General features: G+C 57.0%; 6 protein-coding genes across 6 annotated transcripts; 4 read left to right on the plus strand and 2 right to left on the minus strand.

Annotated features, from left to right (window-relative positions):
- Positions 1 to 352: 352 nt before the first annotated feature.
- Positions 353 to 850, plus strand: B0T15DRAFT_382743 (uncharacterized protein; the record flags this gene model as incomplete). The annotated part of the gene is made up of 1 exon (XM_062864255.1): positions 353 to 850. A coding segment is annotated over one exon (498 nt), but the record flags the coding sequence as incomplete, so codon positions are not given.
- On the minus strand, positions 654 to 1,598 carry B0T15DRAFT_525183 (uncharacterized protein). Its single transcript, XM_062868829.1, has 3 exons — positions 1,478 to 1,598; positions 1,275 to 1,424; positions 654 to 1,204 (listed from the first exon to the last, which is right to left on the minus strand). The coding sequence occupies exons 1-3, from the start codon at positions 1,508 to 1,510 to the stop codon at positions 1,028 to 1,030; spliced, it is 360 nt and encodes a 119-aa protein (XP_062724544.1). The 5' UTR covers positions 1,511 to 1,598; the 3' UTR covers positions 654 to 1,027.
- Positions 1,599 to 2,611: 1,013 nt separating this feature from the next.
- B0T15DRAFT_525187 (uncharacterized protein) lies at positions 2,612 to 3,836 on the plus strand. Its single transcript, XM_062868830.1, has one exon. It carries the CDS (start codon positions 2,958 to 2,960, stop codon positions 3,606 to 3,608), a length of 651 nt encoding a protein of 216 aa, XP_062724545.1. The 5' UTR covers positions 2,612 to 2,957; the 3' UTR covers positions 3,609 to 3,836.
- A 428-nt stretch (positions 3,837 to 4,264) lies between these two features.
- Positions 4,265 to 7,698, plus strand: B0T15DRAFT_483355 (uncharacterized protein; the record flags this gene model as incomplete). The annotated part of the gene is made up of 7 exons (XM_062866157.1): positions 4,265 to 4,606; positions 4,667 to 5,259; positions 5,317 to 5,410; positions 5,465 to 5,547; positions 5,610 to 6,495; positions 6,532 to 7,130; positions 7,200 to 7,698. 7 exons carry the CDS (start codon positions 4,265 to 4,267, stop codon positions 7,696 to 7,698), a joined length of 3,096 nt encoding a protein of 1,031 aa, XP_062724546.1.
- Positions 7,699 to 8,156: 458 nt separating this feature from the next.
- Positions 8,157 to 10,132, plus strand: B0T15DRAFT_118119 (permease for cytosine/purines, uracil, thiamine, allantoin-domain-containing protein). Its single transcript, XM_062861583.1, has 3 exons — positions 8,157 to 8,601; positions 8,683 to 8,847; positions 8,945 to 10,132. Exons 1-3 carry the CDS (start codon positions 8,345 to 8,347, stop codon positions 10,038 to 10,040), a joined length of 1,518 nt encoding a protein of 505 aa, XP_062724547.1. The 5' UTR covers positions 8,157 to 8,344; the 3' UTR covers positions 10,041 to 10,132.
- A 91-nt stretch (positions 10,133 to 10,223) lies between these two features.
- On the minus strand, positions 10,224 to 11,975 carry B0T15DRAFT_391864 (uncharacterized protein; the record flags this gene model as incomplete). Its single annotated transcript, XM_062864607.1, has 2 exons — positions 10,224 to 11,802; positions 11,866 to 11,975. The coding sequence occupies 2 exons, from the start codon at positions 11,973 to 11,975 to the stop codon at positions 10,224 to 10,226; spliced, it is 1,689 nt and encodes a 562-aa protein (XP_062724548.1).
- Between the last annotated feature and the right edge of the window lie 563 nt (positions 11,976 to 12,538).

The following is a 12,538-nucleotide window of genomic DNA, read 5'->3' on the forward strand; positions in this document are numbered from 1 at the left end:
CACTCCCTAAGAACCACCCAGACAGAGCAGCAACACAAAGCAGATGAACACCATGCGGCCCCTCCTCGAGTCTCTCGCTGCTGCCTTCCGGCTAACATCACCCCCCTTCCTACCCCGACGACATGCCTTCACAATAGCTTCCCGAAACGCCCGAATCCAGCTCCAAACAGCAAAGCCAAGATCAAGAAGACCATACAGCAACACTCCCAATTCCAATTCCAATTCCAGCTCCAGCTCCAGCTCCAACTCCAAGGCGGACGCTTCTACAACCACAACCACAACCACAACCACAACCACAACTACAAACACCACCACAACAACAACAACAACAGCAACGCAAGCCGAGAAGACAACGCAGAGGGTAGAGCGCATCCTGTCGCGCCTGCCCCGCCCCTTACAGCGCTACGCAACCCGCCTGCGCGGCGCCCCGCTCACCCACGTCGCCGCCTTCCTGGTGCTGCACGAGATCACGGCCGTGGTGCCGCTGCTGGGGCTGTTTGGGCTGTTCCACTATGCCGTGGCGGGCGCGCATTTGCCGGTGGAATGGTTGATGAGGAACTACGGCGGGTATGTGGAAGAAGGGGTCTCGAGATTTGAGCGGTATTTCAGGCGGAAGGGGTGGTTCGGGTTTGGGGAGGACGAGGAGGGAGGGGGGATAAATGGGGAGAGGAACGGAGCGGAGGGGGAGGAGGTGCTCCGTCACTGGAGGGACCAGGGCGGCGCTGATGATCCCAAATATCGTGTTGTCGTGGAAATCGCGTTGGCCTATACGATCACCAAGGCCCTGCTGCCGGTCAGGATCGTTGCGAGCGTGTGGGCTACGCCGTGGTTTGCTGGGGTTCTCACGCGGTTATCGAGGGTTGTCCGGAAGGCGTGAGTATAGATCATACATACATACATATGCTGCGAGGGCGACCCGCTAGATGGAGCCGGATTCCCAGCCAGCTTCGCCCGGTTTGATGGGATGAAGGTATGGCATCTATGCCTGTTCTCGATTACCCTCCAGGGCTGCGCGGGACCGCGCAGGTCACGCAAACTCCATGGCCCTCTTCCACCAGTTTGAGAGCCCCATGACGTCCATAACAGTGGCGAATTCCTGCACCGACGCGACTTCAAACAGCCCTGCCTGTTTCCCCGCCTGGCCGGCGTCTGATTCGATCGGTGCCGGTCGTGACGCCAGCTTAAAGTCTTTGTAGCGCAAACCCTTAAGGGATTCCCGTCAAGTCAGCGAGTGCAACTCTCTTCACTCGGCTCAAGAGAAGCAACTACGGTACCTGGACCGTTGTTACAAAGCTATTCACTCCATGCTCGCTTCCCTGGCAATACATAATGCCCGGGAAAGCCCCGGTGCGGAGAAGGGCATACACGTCGAGCTGCTTTGCCGCCTTGCGCAGATGTGCGATTTTCTGTCGACTGGTGATGTGCTTTCAATGTGTCAACGACGAAGCAAAGGCACCCAACAAGAGGAGCGATTTACATGAGTACGGATCAGAGCATTGTATAAGCTCATCTTCTGTCTCCTTCCTCCCTTGTTTTGAGCCTACACGTGTAGCCCTCCTTTCTGTGGTGGTCACGGGTGAGCCCCTGCGTCAAGGATGTCAATGATGGGACCAGGGGCAGGAATTGTTCCTCGGGTGGGGCTGGATCCCGGATCCGAGGGACTGGAACGGTGGGGCCGCTTCAATGCGCGCCGGGACCCGTGCGTGCCGACCCGATCTCCTCAATCCTCACTCACTCGCTCTCGATCCCGAACCTGAGAGGTCAGGGTTTCTTCACAGGATCCCCTGCAATGCTCGTCTACCTGACCTATGTCTGGAGATTTTTTTGGAGGCGGCTGCGTCTCTTGCTGCCAGAACTATCCCGGATCATAGAGTGAGTCTAGACCACAGAAAGGAATTTTCGGTTTCCGCTACAGGATCCGCACCGAACTCAATGGTGTGTGCCGGAGATAACAGCTGATGCTGAGGGATGGACTATCGAGACGCTAGGCCAGAAGATGTGGACTTGAGCAAGAACTATTGCAATAGCAATTGCACCGCAGCAGGATGAGTTCATATTCATAAGCCTGGGATGGCGTGTCCATGGAGTGAGATGCTTTCCCCTGTTTATCAGTCTGTCTCGCGTTCGCAAGCCGTCTCGCGCATCCGGAGCCTCTCCTCCTTACGCTCTTTTACTCGTTCAGATCGCAGGCCGGAATCATGCCGTTTCTGAACCTCTACAACAATGAGATCTGTACGATCACGCCGTGCTTGTCGCAGGTAATCGGCGAGATCGACAATAACGCTGCTGCCCAGTTCGCAGCGTGTACCTCGATCTTTGGATCCCCGACCATATCGACGGTGACTGCCGCTCCTGCCTTGTCCACCGAGTCAGTTACCGTCTCTTACACCGATATCATCATCGTACCTAGCACCAGAACCGTAACGATCCCCGGGGATCCCGAACCTGTGTACACATTCGTGTACGAGACGGTAACGGAGTGCTCTTCGACATCTGTCTCGACTGCAACCGCCACGGTAACTGCTGGCGATGCCACGACGGAGAGGCAGGTGAAGAGGAGAGGCCCAAGGGGGGAGGGAAGGGGAAAGGGAAAGGGGAAGGGGAAGGGGAAGGGGAAGAAGGGTGGCTGCCACCCTAGTTCTACCACCTCATCTTCTGTTTCGTCAACGCCAACCTCATCCACTTCGACTTCGGATTCTTTGCCGACGCCTACCTCCACCCCTTCGACAACGACAACGACCACTTCGTCATCAACAACGACTTCCGATTCATCAACGACCTACACCGAAACGTCAACGTTGACTCCCGATTCCGCCACGCCCATCTCCACTTCCACTTCTTCTTCGGCCCTGTTCCCTATCGCCTCCAACTGCGGCAGCCAAGAGGAGTATTCGTCGGCCTGTGGTTGTATTTACGCTGTAAGCAGCGTCGTGACAGAGACAGCCAGTGCACCCGCGATGGTAACCACCGTCACCGAAAGCACCCGGATCCCGTCGACATCGACCTCGACAACCTGGAACACCTTCTCCCTGCCAGTCGACGTCGTTACCACGACCATAACTATTCCAACAACAGTGACCACCCTCTGCCGGAGCACAACGACCATCACCACAACTGCACCCCCAAGGCCCAGCGGCACTTACCTGGCGATCAACGGCGGCCCCATGGACGGCAGCTACCTTCTCGCCGGCTCCAACGGGGTCGCACTGTCCTACGCGATGGACTCGCCAGAGCAAGCCGTGCCGTTCGTCATCCTGGCGGATCAGTGGGAGGGCAGCCCGCTCGCCCTGGCGAGCGACCCGACGCAGCATCTGTACCTGCACGATGTGGAGGCCAACTTCAACTCCATCGCCATCTACGTGGGCACCGACGCCGACTCGGACGCGACCGGCTACTTCCTACCCATCGAGTGCCAGCGCTCGGGCGACATTGTCTCGTGCTCGGCGCTCAGCGCCGCCTCCTTCGACACCGTGTATCAGTGCGGGCCGGGCTTCTACATGGGTAACTCGGACGCCGGTCCCGACCGGGACGGTTGCACGCCCGTCACGTTCAGGGTCATTCCGGACCCCATGGTGGATGCGCCGGCCCCGGCGCCGACGTCTGTGTAACGTGTGACGAGCATTACGAGTAGGTAGGATTCGGTGGTTGGGGGGATGGAAAGATGAGTCTGGGGGTTATAAACTTATAATAATGATGCAATTGGACAGAGCTGTATCTGAATTCAAACAAACACATCCCCTCCTAGCGGTAGCTCTGTCATACAGTCCATTTGACAGCAAGCGTAATGTCCGGTATTGATTAATCTGTGTTGTGTTTTGTGATTGCTTTGGGCAGTGATGGCTACTACAGTAGTAGTAGTAGTACTGTAGTACTAGTTTAGTACACGGAGCCACAGAATGTCGCCGTACACATGGTGCCAAGTACCGTACCCACCATTTTTTATCATGCGCACTCGCGTGGTCACGCGTAAACGCGACCACCCATCGCGACCTAGGAATACCTAAATGAGCTGTTCGTGCTTGCTTGAGTGAGACACTGTGAATTGTGGCACCAGCTGGTCAGTACGGGGCTCACCTGCCTCATTCCCTGGATGAAAGCTGGGGACGTCCCGGGTTGCTGCCTTCCAGGCTCTCTTCCACATTTGAACTGAATGCATCACTCACCAAGACGCAAGAGTCAACCTCAAGACCAGTGGCGTTCACTCAAATAACAGCACCTAACAGCGCCCGTGCACTAGCGCCAATCCGCGATCCGATGATGAGCCATGCCGTTTCTCTTCTCCTACGTGTGCGACCTCTTACAACGCCTCGAAGACAACCGTACCGCTCGATCAGGGCTAAGAAACAACGCGGAAATCATCCGTAGCTGGTTCCGAGAACATCAGGCGCTGCTACACCGCGATCATAGCAGCGGAGCTCTCCTCTCTGCCCTGCTCCCGGAAAAGAGGAGCGACAGAGTGTATTTCCTCCGGGAGAAGAAGCTCCAGACCATCATTGGCCGCGCGCTGGGCTTGGGCCGCTCACGTATCGCTGAACTGAGCCGATGGCAGACCCCGGGAGCTGGTGTTGACTTGGCAGACTGTGTTGAGAGGATCTTGACACTGACCGTACTTCTCCCCATTTTCCATCAGAGAAATAACAACACAGACTGACACTCCACTTCACAGCCGAACCCCATATCGCCTGCTCACAAAGCCGTCACAGTTGAAGAGATCGATGAGATCCTTCATAGGATTGCAGCTGCATGCCGATTCAGCTCACCTGCCGTACGCCTCTCGGCATCTGAGAATCGGCCGGCCGACCAGGAGCTCTCCCTCGGGGGGCTGTACACACGCCTGTCAGCGCGAGATGCGAAATGGCTAACGAGGCTGATCCTAAAGAACTTTGAACCCGTTGTTCTCGACCAGCACGTTGTCTGTGCAAGTTACCACCCTCTGCTCCCTCAGGTCCTGCGAGTACAGGACGACTTGGCCGTCGCCGGTCGTATCCTCGACAACCAGCGAAGGGATCGGACGGGAAGCAGTGGGCTCGCCGAGTACCTGAAGCCGACACTTGGCGTGAAGATCGGTCTCCAGACATGGCACAAGGGCCGAAGCATCAAGCACTGCCTGTCCTTGGTCCGGGGTCGGGTCAGCTGTGAGGAGAAGATCGACGGCGAGTACTGCCAGATCCACGTCGATCTCAGCAAAGGCTACGACTGCATCCAGATCTTCTCAAAGAGCGGCAAGGACAGCACAAGGGGCCGCATAGCCCTGCATGAGTATTTCTGTCTGCCCCTGACACTCAGTGTCCCAGACGTGCTGACAGGTGATAATAGCTCAATCCGAAAGTCACTGCAGCTTGGAACGCCCGCCTGCGCCTTAAAGATCGGTTGCATTCTGGAAGGAGAGCTTGTTGTCTGGGATGATAGGGTATGCTTCGACTTCCCAAGGCCGCCCCTAGCAGCATGGTTAACCTTTTCTCAGCACTCCAAGATCCTAGACTTCCACAAGATCCGCAAACATGTCTCGAGATCCGGATCGTTCTTGGGGACCCACAAGGACTCCCAGTAAGTTTACAATTTCTCACAAAGTACCGTTTATTTATTGTCCAGGCTGACACCGGGTCCAGGCCACACCCCTGGGAGCACCTCATGATTGTGTACTACGACCTTCTCATGGTCGACAATGAGTCTTTGCTGGCCGTGAGGCACTCGGAGAGGTTCCAGCGGCTGAAGAATCTCATCACACAAGTTCCGGGCCGGTCTGCGTTGGTGAAGCGTGAGGTCATTTCGGGCGCATCAGATCTCCGCCGAGCCTTTGCAAAGTGCATCACAACAGGTAAAGAAGGGCTTGTTCTGAAAGCGGATGATCCTTACTTTGACTTTAGTACCCCCCGGCGGTCTTGCGCAATAGTGAAACTCAAGCAGGAATATATCGGCTGCTTTGGGGACGTTGGCGACTTTGCTGTCGTCGGTGCCCGCTTCGATGCGGCCAGAGCCCGGACCTACAACATCCGGGGGCTCAAGTGGACTCACTTCTATGTGGGTTGTCTCGAGAACCATGAGGAGGTGTGCCGGTTTGGAAAGAAGCCTGTTTTCGTCATCACGAACGTCGTCGAACTGAATGTTGCGCAACTGCAGACGTTCATCACTTTCGTCAACCCAGAGTCGGTGCCGCCCGAGGATAACACAGCTATCTCTTTGAGGATCGAACCGGGGATTGACAACGGCAAGCGGCCATCCGTCATTTTCACAACTCCGCCGGTGTTCGACATCCGGTGCTTCTCGTTTGACAAAGTGGGAAACACCGGTTTCTGGAGCCCCAGGTTTCCTTCGGTGAGCAAGATCCACTACGACCGAAGTTATCGCGACGCCATTTCGTTCGCAGAGTTGCAGGATATGGCCGCGCAAGAGAAGGAGATGGCTCGTCCGGAAGACAGTCAGGAGCTCCTCGTCTGGATTGCTGCGCTGGAGAGATCCGAGCCGACCACGACCGTCGACGACACACAGTCGACAGTTTCCATGATTACGGAGCAGACGCCGTCACCGCAGAAGCCCGTGAATTCGGGCTGTCGATTCTCTTCGACCGCTCCGATTTCGCCAACGAAAGAGAAAACTGGAGCCGAGAAACAAGCACATGTTACGCAACCGGTTGACGGGCAGCTGACACCCCCACGATCGTCTGCGATCAAGGTGTCTGAACCAACATCTTCGAAACCGACTAACGAGCAAGAGGAGGCGGCGCTCGGTCGGAAGCGATCTCTGGAATCGTCAACAGAGAATAACATTCCCGAAGAGAGAAAGAAGATTCGAAGGTGCACGAGTGATCGGGTCCATCCCTCAGCAAACCACACGGAGCCGCGAGTCGGTCCCCCAGTGACGCTATCGCGCCGCAGCACCGAGGCTCATGTGGCCATGCCTAGGCTGTCAAGCACAGTCCCGGCACAGAACCCGGATTTGGAGAAAGAGGATAGCTCAGAGCGTGGCACCACCCGATCTTCTCTGCAAACGTGCGTCTCGTTCCGCGAGAGAGCACCCGCGTCGTTTTCTGCAGAACCATCCTCCCATAAAGCGAAGAGCTTTTCGGTGGAAGCCGCCGACACAGCACCTACTAGGCCCTCAGATGGACCGCCCCAGACAACCACCGGGACGTGCCGCTACCTCGGCGACGCCTGAAAGTTAGCGACGTACTCCATCCTACTCTCCCCCTGCATCGCCAGCTTCCCCTGGGTCACGGAGGACCTGCTCTCGTGCCACGGCGTGACCGACTTCATCCGCGGCCCGAAGGAATGGCTCCTCGACAACCCCAATCAGCAGCATCAGCATCTGGCAGCACAAGCAAAAAGCCACCTTCCGACTTCAAGCGGAAAAATCACTTCAGCTTCAGTTTCAGCTTCAGCATCAGCACCGTCCAGCACCACCACTACCACCACCACCACGATCACCGGAACCGGAACGAACACTCGGCGAAGAAGGCGGAAGATTGTGCTTGTCGACGCGCGGCGTAGGGAGGCTACCGTTGCCTTCCTGCAGACGATTGAGGCGGCCCAGCTGGAACGCAGCAACGGCGAGCGCGAGTACGTCGCTGTCTACGACTGGCGCGTGCTGGAGAGCATCCGGGAGGAAGAGCGGAAGTGCGAGAGGAATGGGTGGGCGCCGGGGACTCGGTTCGGTCTCAACAGCTCGCTGTGGCGGCGGTTTTGGGTTGGACTTGCGTGAGGATCGCATGGAACATTGGGGGGCGACATGGTGTTGTTGAGGAAAACATGTGTAAGAGGGGTGGACGTGGAAGGAACACAAGATAACCCTAACCCGGGATATCCCGGCCCGATACCGGTGGTGGTGAGCCGAAGATCTTCTCGGCAAGCACCGGCTTGGCACGGGCCTTATTACTTCGGTCTAATCGTCAGTGACACATACTTATCTAGACGGACGATAAAGGCCATGGGGTCGGCCTTGGGAACGGAATGTCTGCTAATGATGAGATAACTGCAGTTAATCACAATGTATTGTATGAGTCCAGGATACCTAGAGAGAGAACTGGTTTTCGGGGGGGCAATTGCTTCTTGCCTTCATCCCAATCATCCGAACCGTTCCGTCTGGAACCCGGCCCGCGATCCTTTTAAGGTTTCCGCGGGGGTGGATCCCGTGCAATTCCTCACCTGAGATTCGCCGACTCTACCTTTAGTAAATATTGCGAGGTTATTTTTTCCTTTCCTTCCCTTTTTCCTGACTCATCCAGAATTGAGGTTTTCCCTCATAATTCAAATTACTTGGTCGTCCCTTGTCCATTCTCTTCTCCTTGGGCTGTATCGGATAGCACGACGCCAATCATATCATATCATCACTCTCGCCACTCGAAACAATGACGCCGGAAAGCAGACCCGATGAGAAACCGCCGCCGCCGGGCAACGGCCCGGAGCAAAACCCGGATGGCGGCCAAACTGCTCCGGCTCCCGCGGTCGGTCGATGGGCCCGGACCCGGGAGCTGCTCCTCAAGGCGGCCACCTTCGGCCGGGTCGAGGTCCGCGGCATCACTCCCATTCCGGTTAAGGAACGGAATGTCAGCCAGACGGTGAATATTTTCACGCTGTGGTGGTCCATGAACACTAATATCCTGGGGTGAGCGAGAATCCCTTTATCTTAAGATGTGTTTTTGTGTAAAGGAAGAACCTGAGTCTGACAATGTCTCTTGTGGACTAGCATTACGTTTGGGATGTTGGCGCCCGTCTACGGACTCAACCTGAGAGACTCCTCCCTGGTGATTCTGTTCTTCACGCTGCTGACCACCATCCTGCCGGCCTACCTGTCTACGTGGGGCCCGAAGATTGGCATGAGGCAGATGCTGCAGGCGCGGTACAGCTTCGGGTGAGTCCAACCTCCTGTCCGGCCTACCCAACCCCCCTCCCCTTATTTTCTTTGAAGAAAGGGCTGGATTATGCTAAAGTCACCGGACCCCCGCCAGCCGCTACCTCGTCTCCATACCGGTTCTTCTCAACCTCGCGACGCTGACAGGGTTCTGCGTGATCATGGCCGTTGTCGGAGGCCAATGCCTGTCCGCCGTGGCAGATGGCAACCTGTCGGTGACGGTGGGCATCGTCCTGACGGCCGTGCTGACCCTCGGCATCTCGTTCTGCGGCTACAGGGTGCTGCACAGCTTCGAGCGCTACGCCTGGATCTCCGCGCTGATTTCCATCATCGTGGCCGTTGGCTGTGGCGGCCGGGACCTGCACAAGCAGGTCGTCTACGACGCACCCCCGCCAGCCTCGTCGGTTCTCAATTTTGGCATGATCGTCGCCTCGTACATGATCCCCTGGGCCTGTCTCAGCTCCGACTTCACCACCTATCTCAAGCCGGATACTCCCCCCTCCAAGATCTTCGTCTATTCCTTCGTCGGACTCGCCACCCCGACGGTCCTGCTCATGGTGCTCGGCTCGGCCATCGGCAACGCGATCCCCAACGTGCCCGAGTGGCAGGCCGGCTACGACCAGAACCTGGTCGGCGGCGTGCTGGCGGCCATGCTCCGGCCCGCCGGCGGCTTTGGCAAGTTCCTGGTCGTCGTCCTCTCCTTCTCGCTCCTGGGCAACCTGGCTGCCACGAGCTACAGCGTGACGCTGAACCTGCAGCTTCTGCTGCCTTTCCTCGTGAAAGTGCCGCGCTATCTGTTCAGCATCGTCTTTGCCGCGATCGTGATCCCCGTGGCCATCCGCGCCGCGTCCGACTTCTTTGTGAATCTGGAGAACTTTGTCGCGCTCATCGCCTACTGGACGTCGGCGTTCCTGGCCGTGGTGTTGGTGGAGCACTTTGTCTTTCGGAAAGGGGACTGTGCGGCGTATGACCCCGACGCGTGGAACGATGCCAGACGGTTGCCGTGGGGTGTTGCGGCGCTGGGTGCTGGCGTGTTGAGTATGGGACTGGTAGTTCCCAGCATGGCTCAAGTTTGGTGGACGGGGCCCATCGCCGAGACGACGGGGGATATTGGGTTCGAGGTGGCGTTTGCGTTGAGCGCCGTGTTGTATGTGCCGTTGAGGTGGGCTGAAAGGCGCTTGACGGGGAGGTGATGGCGGGGTTGTAACTTGTGGGATATAAAGTGTTGCCGGGGAATGAGGTAATCATGGAGGTAATGACAAGGTAATGCCGGGAATGTTATCTAACGATGATGGGGTAGATCATGGCGTTGTAGATGATAGACGGCCATATCGCAACAATATTCCCTTGAAAGAGCGGTAGTGTGGCTACATCCCTCATCCACGCAAATCCACCACTACTAAACTCGTAGCCAATGCCGGCAGCAGCGCAACCGACAAACTCTCCCCTTCCAACTTCCAATCCACGCTTCCCCACGGCGTACTCTCAATGACTGTCGCGTTGGGGACCGACACCTCCACACTGTCAACATCCACGTACCCTCCATTAACCACGCTCACCAACATCTTCCCGTCTACAACCCACCGCGCCACATCGACCACATCTGTCCCCGGCACCTCAACGTCTATTCGGCCCGGCCCGTCACCTCCAACAACAAACCCCGCCACCTCCGTGGAAGTCAGCACTTTGGCCAACGCCCCGTGCGCACCAGCCAACACGTCACTCGTCGGCCAAACCCACGAAATGATGCCCTGGGCGCCATGATTCACGGCCAGCATGACCATCACCCAGCTCTCCCCCGCACTCGGATCCCTCAGCCAGTAATCCTCCCCGTGAAAGGCCTGCGGATTGAACAACCTCGTCTTGCGCCACCTCCCCAGCCATGTTTCATAGCGGTTCCAGTCCTCCAGCCTGCTCACCACATCCTGCACGATTCCCCCGCAGTTATCGCACCCGCAGTCGCCATACGTCTCGTTACAGGGAGTGCCCCATTTCGAGTACGTCGAGTTGATACCGATCGGGTAGACATCGGCCATGAGGAAGCCGGCAGCGGCGGAATAGGGGCCGAAGTAATAGTTCTGGCAGTTGAGGACCACGCCCACGGGATGGTACGGGTCCAGGGCACGAATCAGGTCGTAGGCCGCGAGCGGCGCAAAGAAGGGATCCTGCCACCCGTCGGGCTCGTCGGCCGTCCAGTAGGCGAAGAGCCCGTCGAGGTCGCGCGCCGCGAGGGTGTTGGCGCGGACGTAGGACAGGTTCTTGTAGCCCTCGCGCAGGTCGTACATGAAACGGAGGTTGGTTTGGGACATGTAGTCCAGCATGGCGGGGGCGTCAAAGTAGGTGGTCAGCGGGGTCATGGCGTTGAGTCCCAGAGAGGTGTAGGTGCGCTGGATGAGAGACGTGTCGTTGTTGCGGAGGAAGCCGTCGTACGAGGCGTAGAAACCGTAGGGAAAGAACGGGGTGAAGGTGCGCTTCGAGGCCGCGTTCCGAACCCACAGGCCGCCGTGAAGGTTGTCGATGCGTGTGACGCTGCCATTGGTCTTCTCTGGGAGGTAGGAGAGCGAGCCCGTGACCGTGAAGGTAGGGACTCCTCCCTCGGGAGCGCCATACAGCACCACGGGGATGGGCTCAAGCCTTGGCTTCCCCAGACGGGACAGTTCAAAGCTGAAGAGACTCCCCTTTGTATTGATGCTAACCGTGTTCTGAACTAGGGGCTCGTCGTCTTCGACGAGGTTGATGGAGAACACCAGCTTGTTTGCCCCCTTGGACGAACTGGAACTGTTCGGCCAGGGCAAGCCGTGGTACTGCGACAGCTCGGCATTGACGATGAATTCGCCATATTGCTCGCCGTCTAGGTAGAGGCTATACCGGGGCTGAAACTGGACATGTATGAGCCGGGGCCCGGGCACAACAGCGGGAGGCAACGTCTGGCCGCCGGGGTCAAAGTTTGGATACCTGGGAGAATCAGGGGGAGTTCTGGTTTTTATTCCATAGGATCATCAAGGTGTTTCAACTGACCCTGGTTGATAAGGCTTGCCGCACCACCTTGGCCAGTCCGGGTGGCTCCCTGTTTGCTGCCCATTGACGACGGCCGCGATGAGGATGAGCCAAATCCACGATCCCGTCATCTTGGACACAGCTGTACTACAGTCAGGCGATGAAACCGGAGAAGAATGCAAGAACCAGTTGAGCTTCGGTTATCGCCACGTCTCGAAGATCCCCGCACGATTCGCCCGTGCACCTACTCTTTATCCGGAAGGTGCACAGCGCATCCGACCTTGCGGTAGTAGCCAATTGTATGTACACACATATAGTTGACATCCCAAGGTCAAAAAGTCGTACACCAAAGCACTTGCTCCGAAAGGTGAAGTAGCGGGACAACTAACAATAATAAAGAGAGACAAGAAGTCGGTAGGGGCAAGGCAAGAAGAGAAAGAGAGAAGAGAGAGGAAGAGAGCAAAAAAAGGGAAACCCGAAAAGATAGAGAAGGAAAAAAGAAAAAGGGAAGAGGAGGAAGACAAGGAAAAGGAGAAGAGGGCGAATAGAACAGAAGTAAGCGGATGACTTCCGTCCGATCATTTAAGGTGCGAGTCCCGACTGTATCGACAGATGTTGTTGTTTGGCACTTTTGGTCAGATGGAGGGAGCCTAAATTCATTTCTCGTCCAGTCTACTATCAGAGACTGTATGCC

Source organism: Chaetomium strumarium (genome assembly GCF_033439665.1).
Source record: "Chaetomium strumarium strain CBS 333.67 chromosome Unknown B0T15scaffold_2, whole genome shotgun sequence".
NCBI classification, from domain to species: Eukaryota; Fungi; Ascomycota; class Sordariomycetes; order Sordariales; family Chaetomiaceae; genus Chaetomium; species Chaetomium strumarium.

Coding starts and splice junctions, on each gene's coding strand:
- B0T15DRAFT_525183 (XM_062868829.1), bottom strand. CDS start 1,510: ATGAGCTTATACAATGCTCTGATCCGTACTCAT. Junction 1,425..1,477: donor ATGCTCTGATCCGTACTCAT/GTAAATCGCTCC, acceptor ACACATTGAAAG/CACATCACCAGTCGACAGAA. Junction 1,205..1,274: donor GCTTTGTAACAACGGTCCAG/GTACCGTAGTTG, acceptor GAATCCCTTAAG/GGTTTGCGCTACAAAGACTT.
- B0T15DRAFT_525187 (XM_062868830.1), top strand. CDS start 2,958: ATGGTAACCACCGTCACCGAAAGCACCCGGATCCCGTCGACATCGACC.
- B0T15DRAFT_118119 (XM_062861583.1), top strand. CDS start 8,345: ATGACGCCGGAAAGCAGACCCGATGAGAAACCGCCGCCGCCGGGCAAC. Junction 8,602..8,682: donor ATGAACACTAATATCCTGGG/GTGAGCGAGAAT, acceptor CTTGTGGACTAG/CATTACGTTTGGGATGTTGG. Junction 8,848..8,944: donor CAGGCGCGGTACAGCTTCGG/GTGAGTCCAACC, acceptor GACCCCCGCCAG/CCGCTACCTCGTCTCCATAC.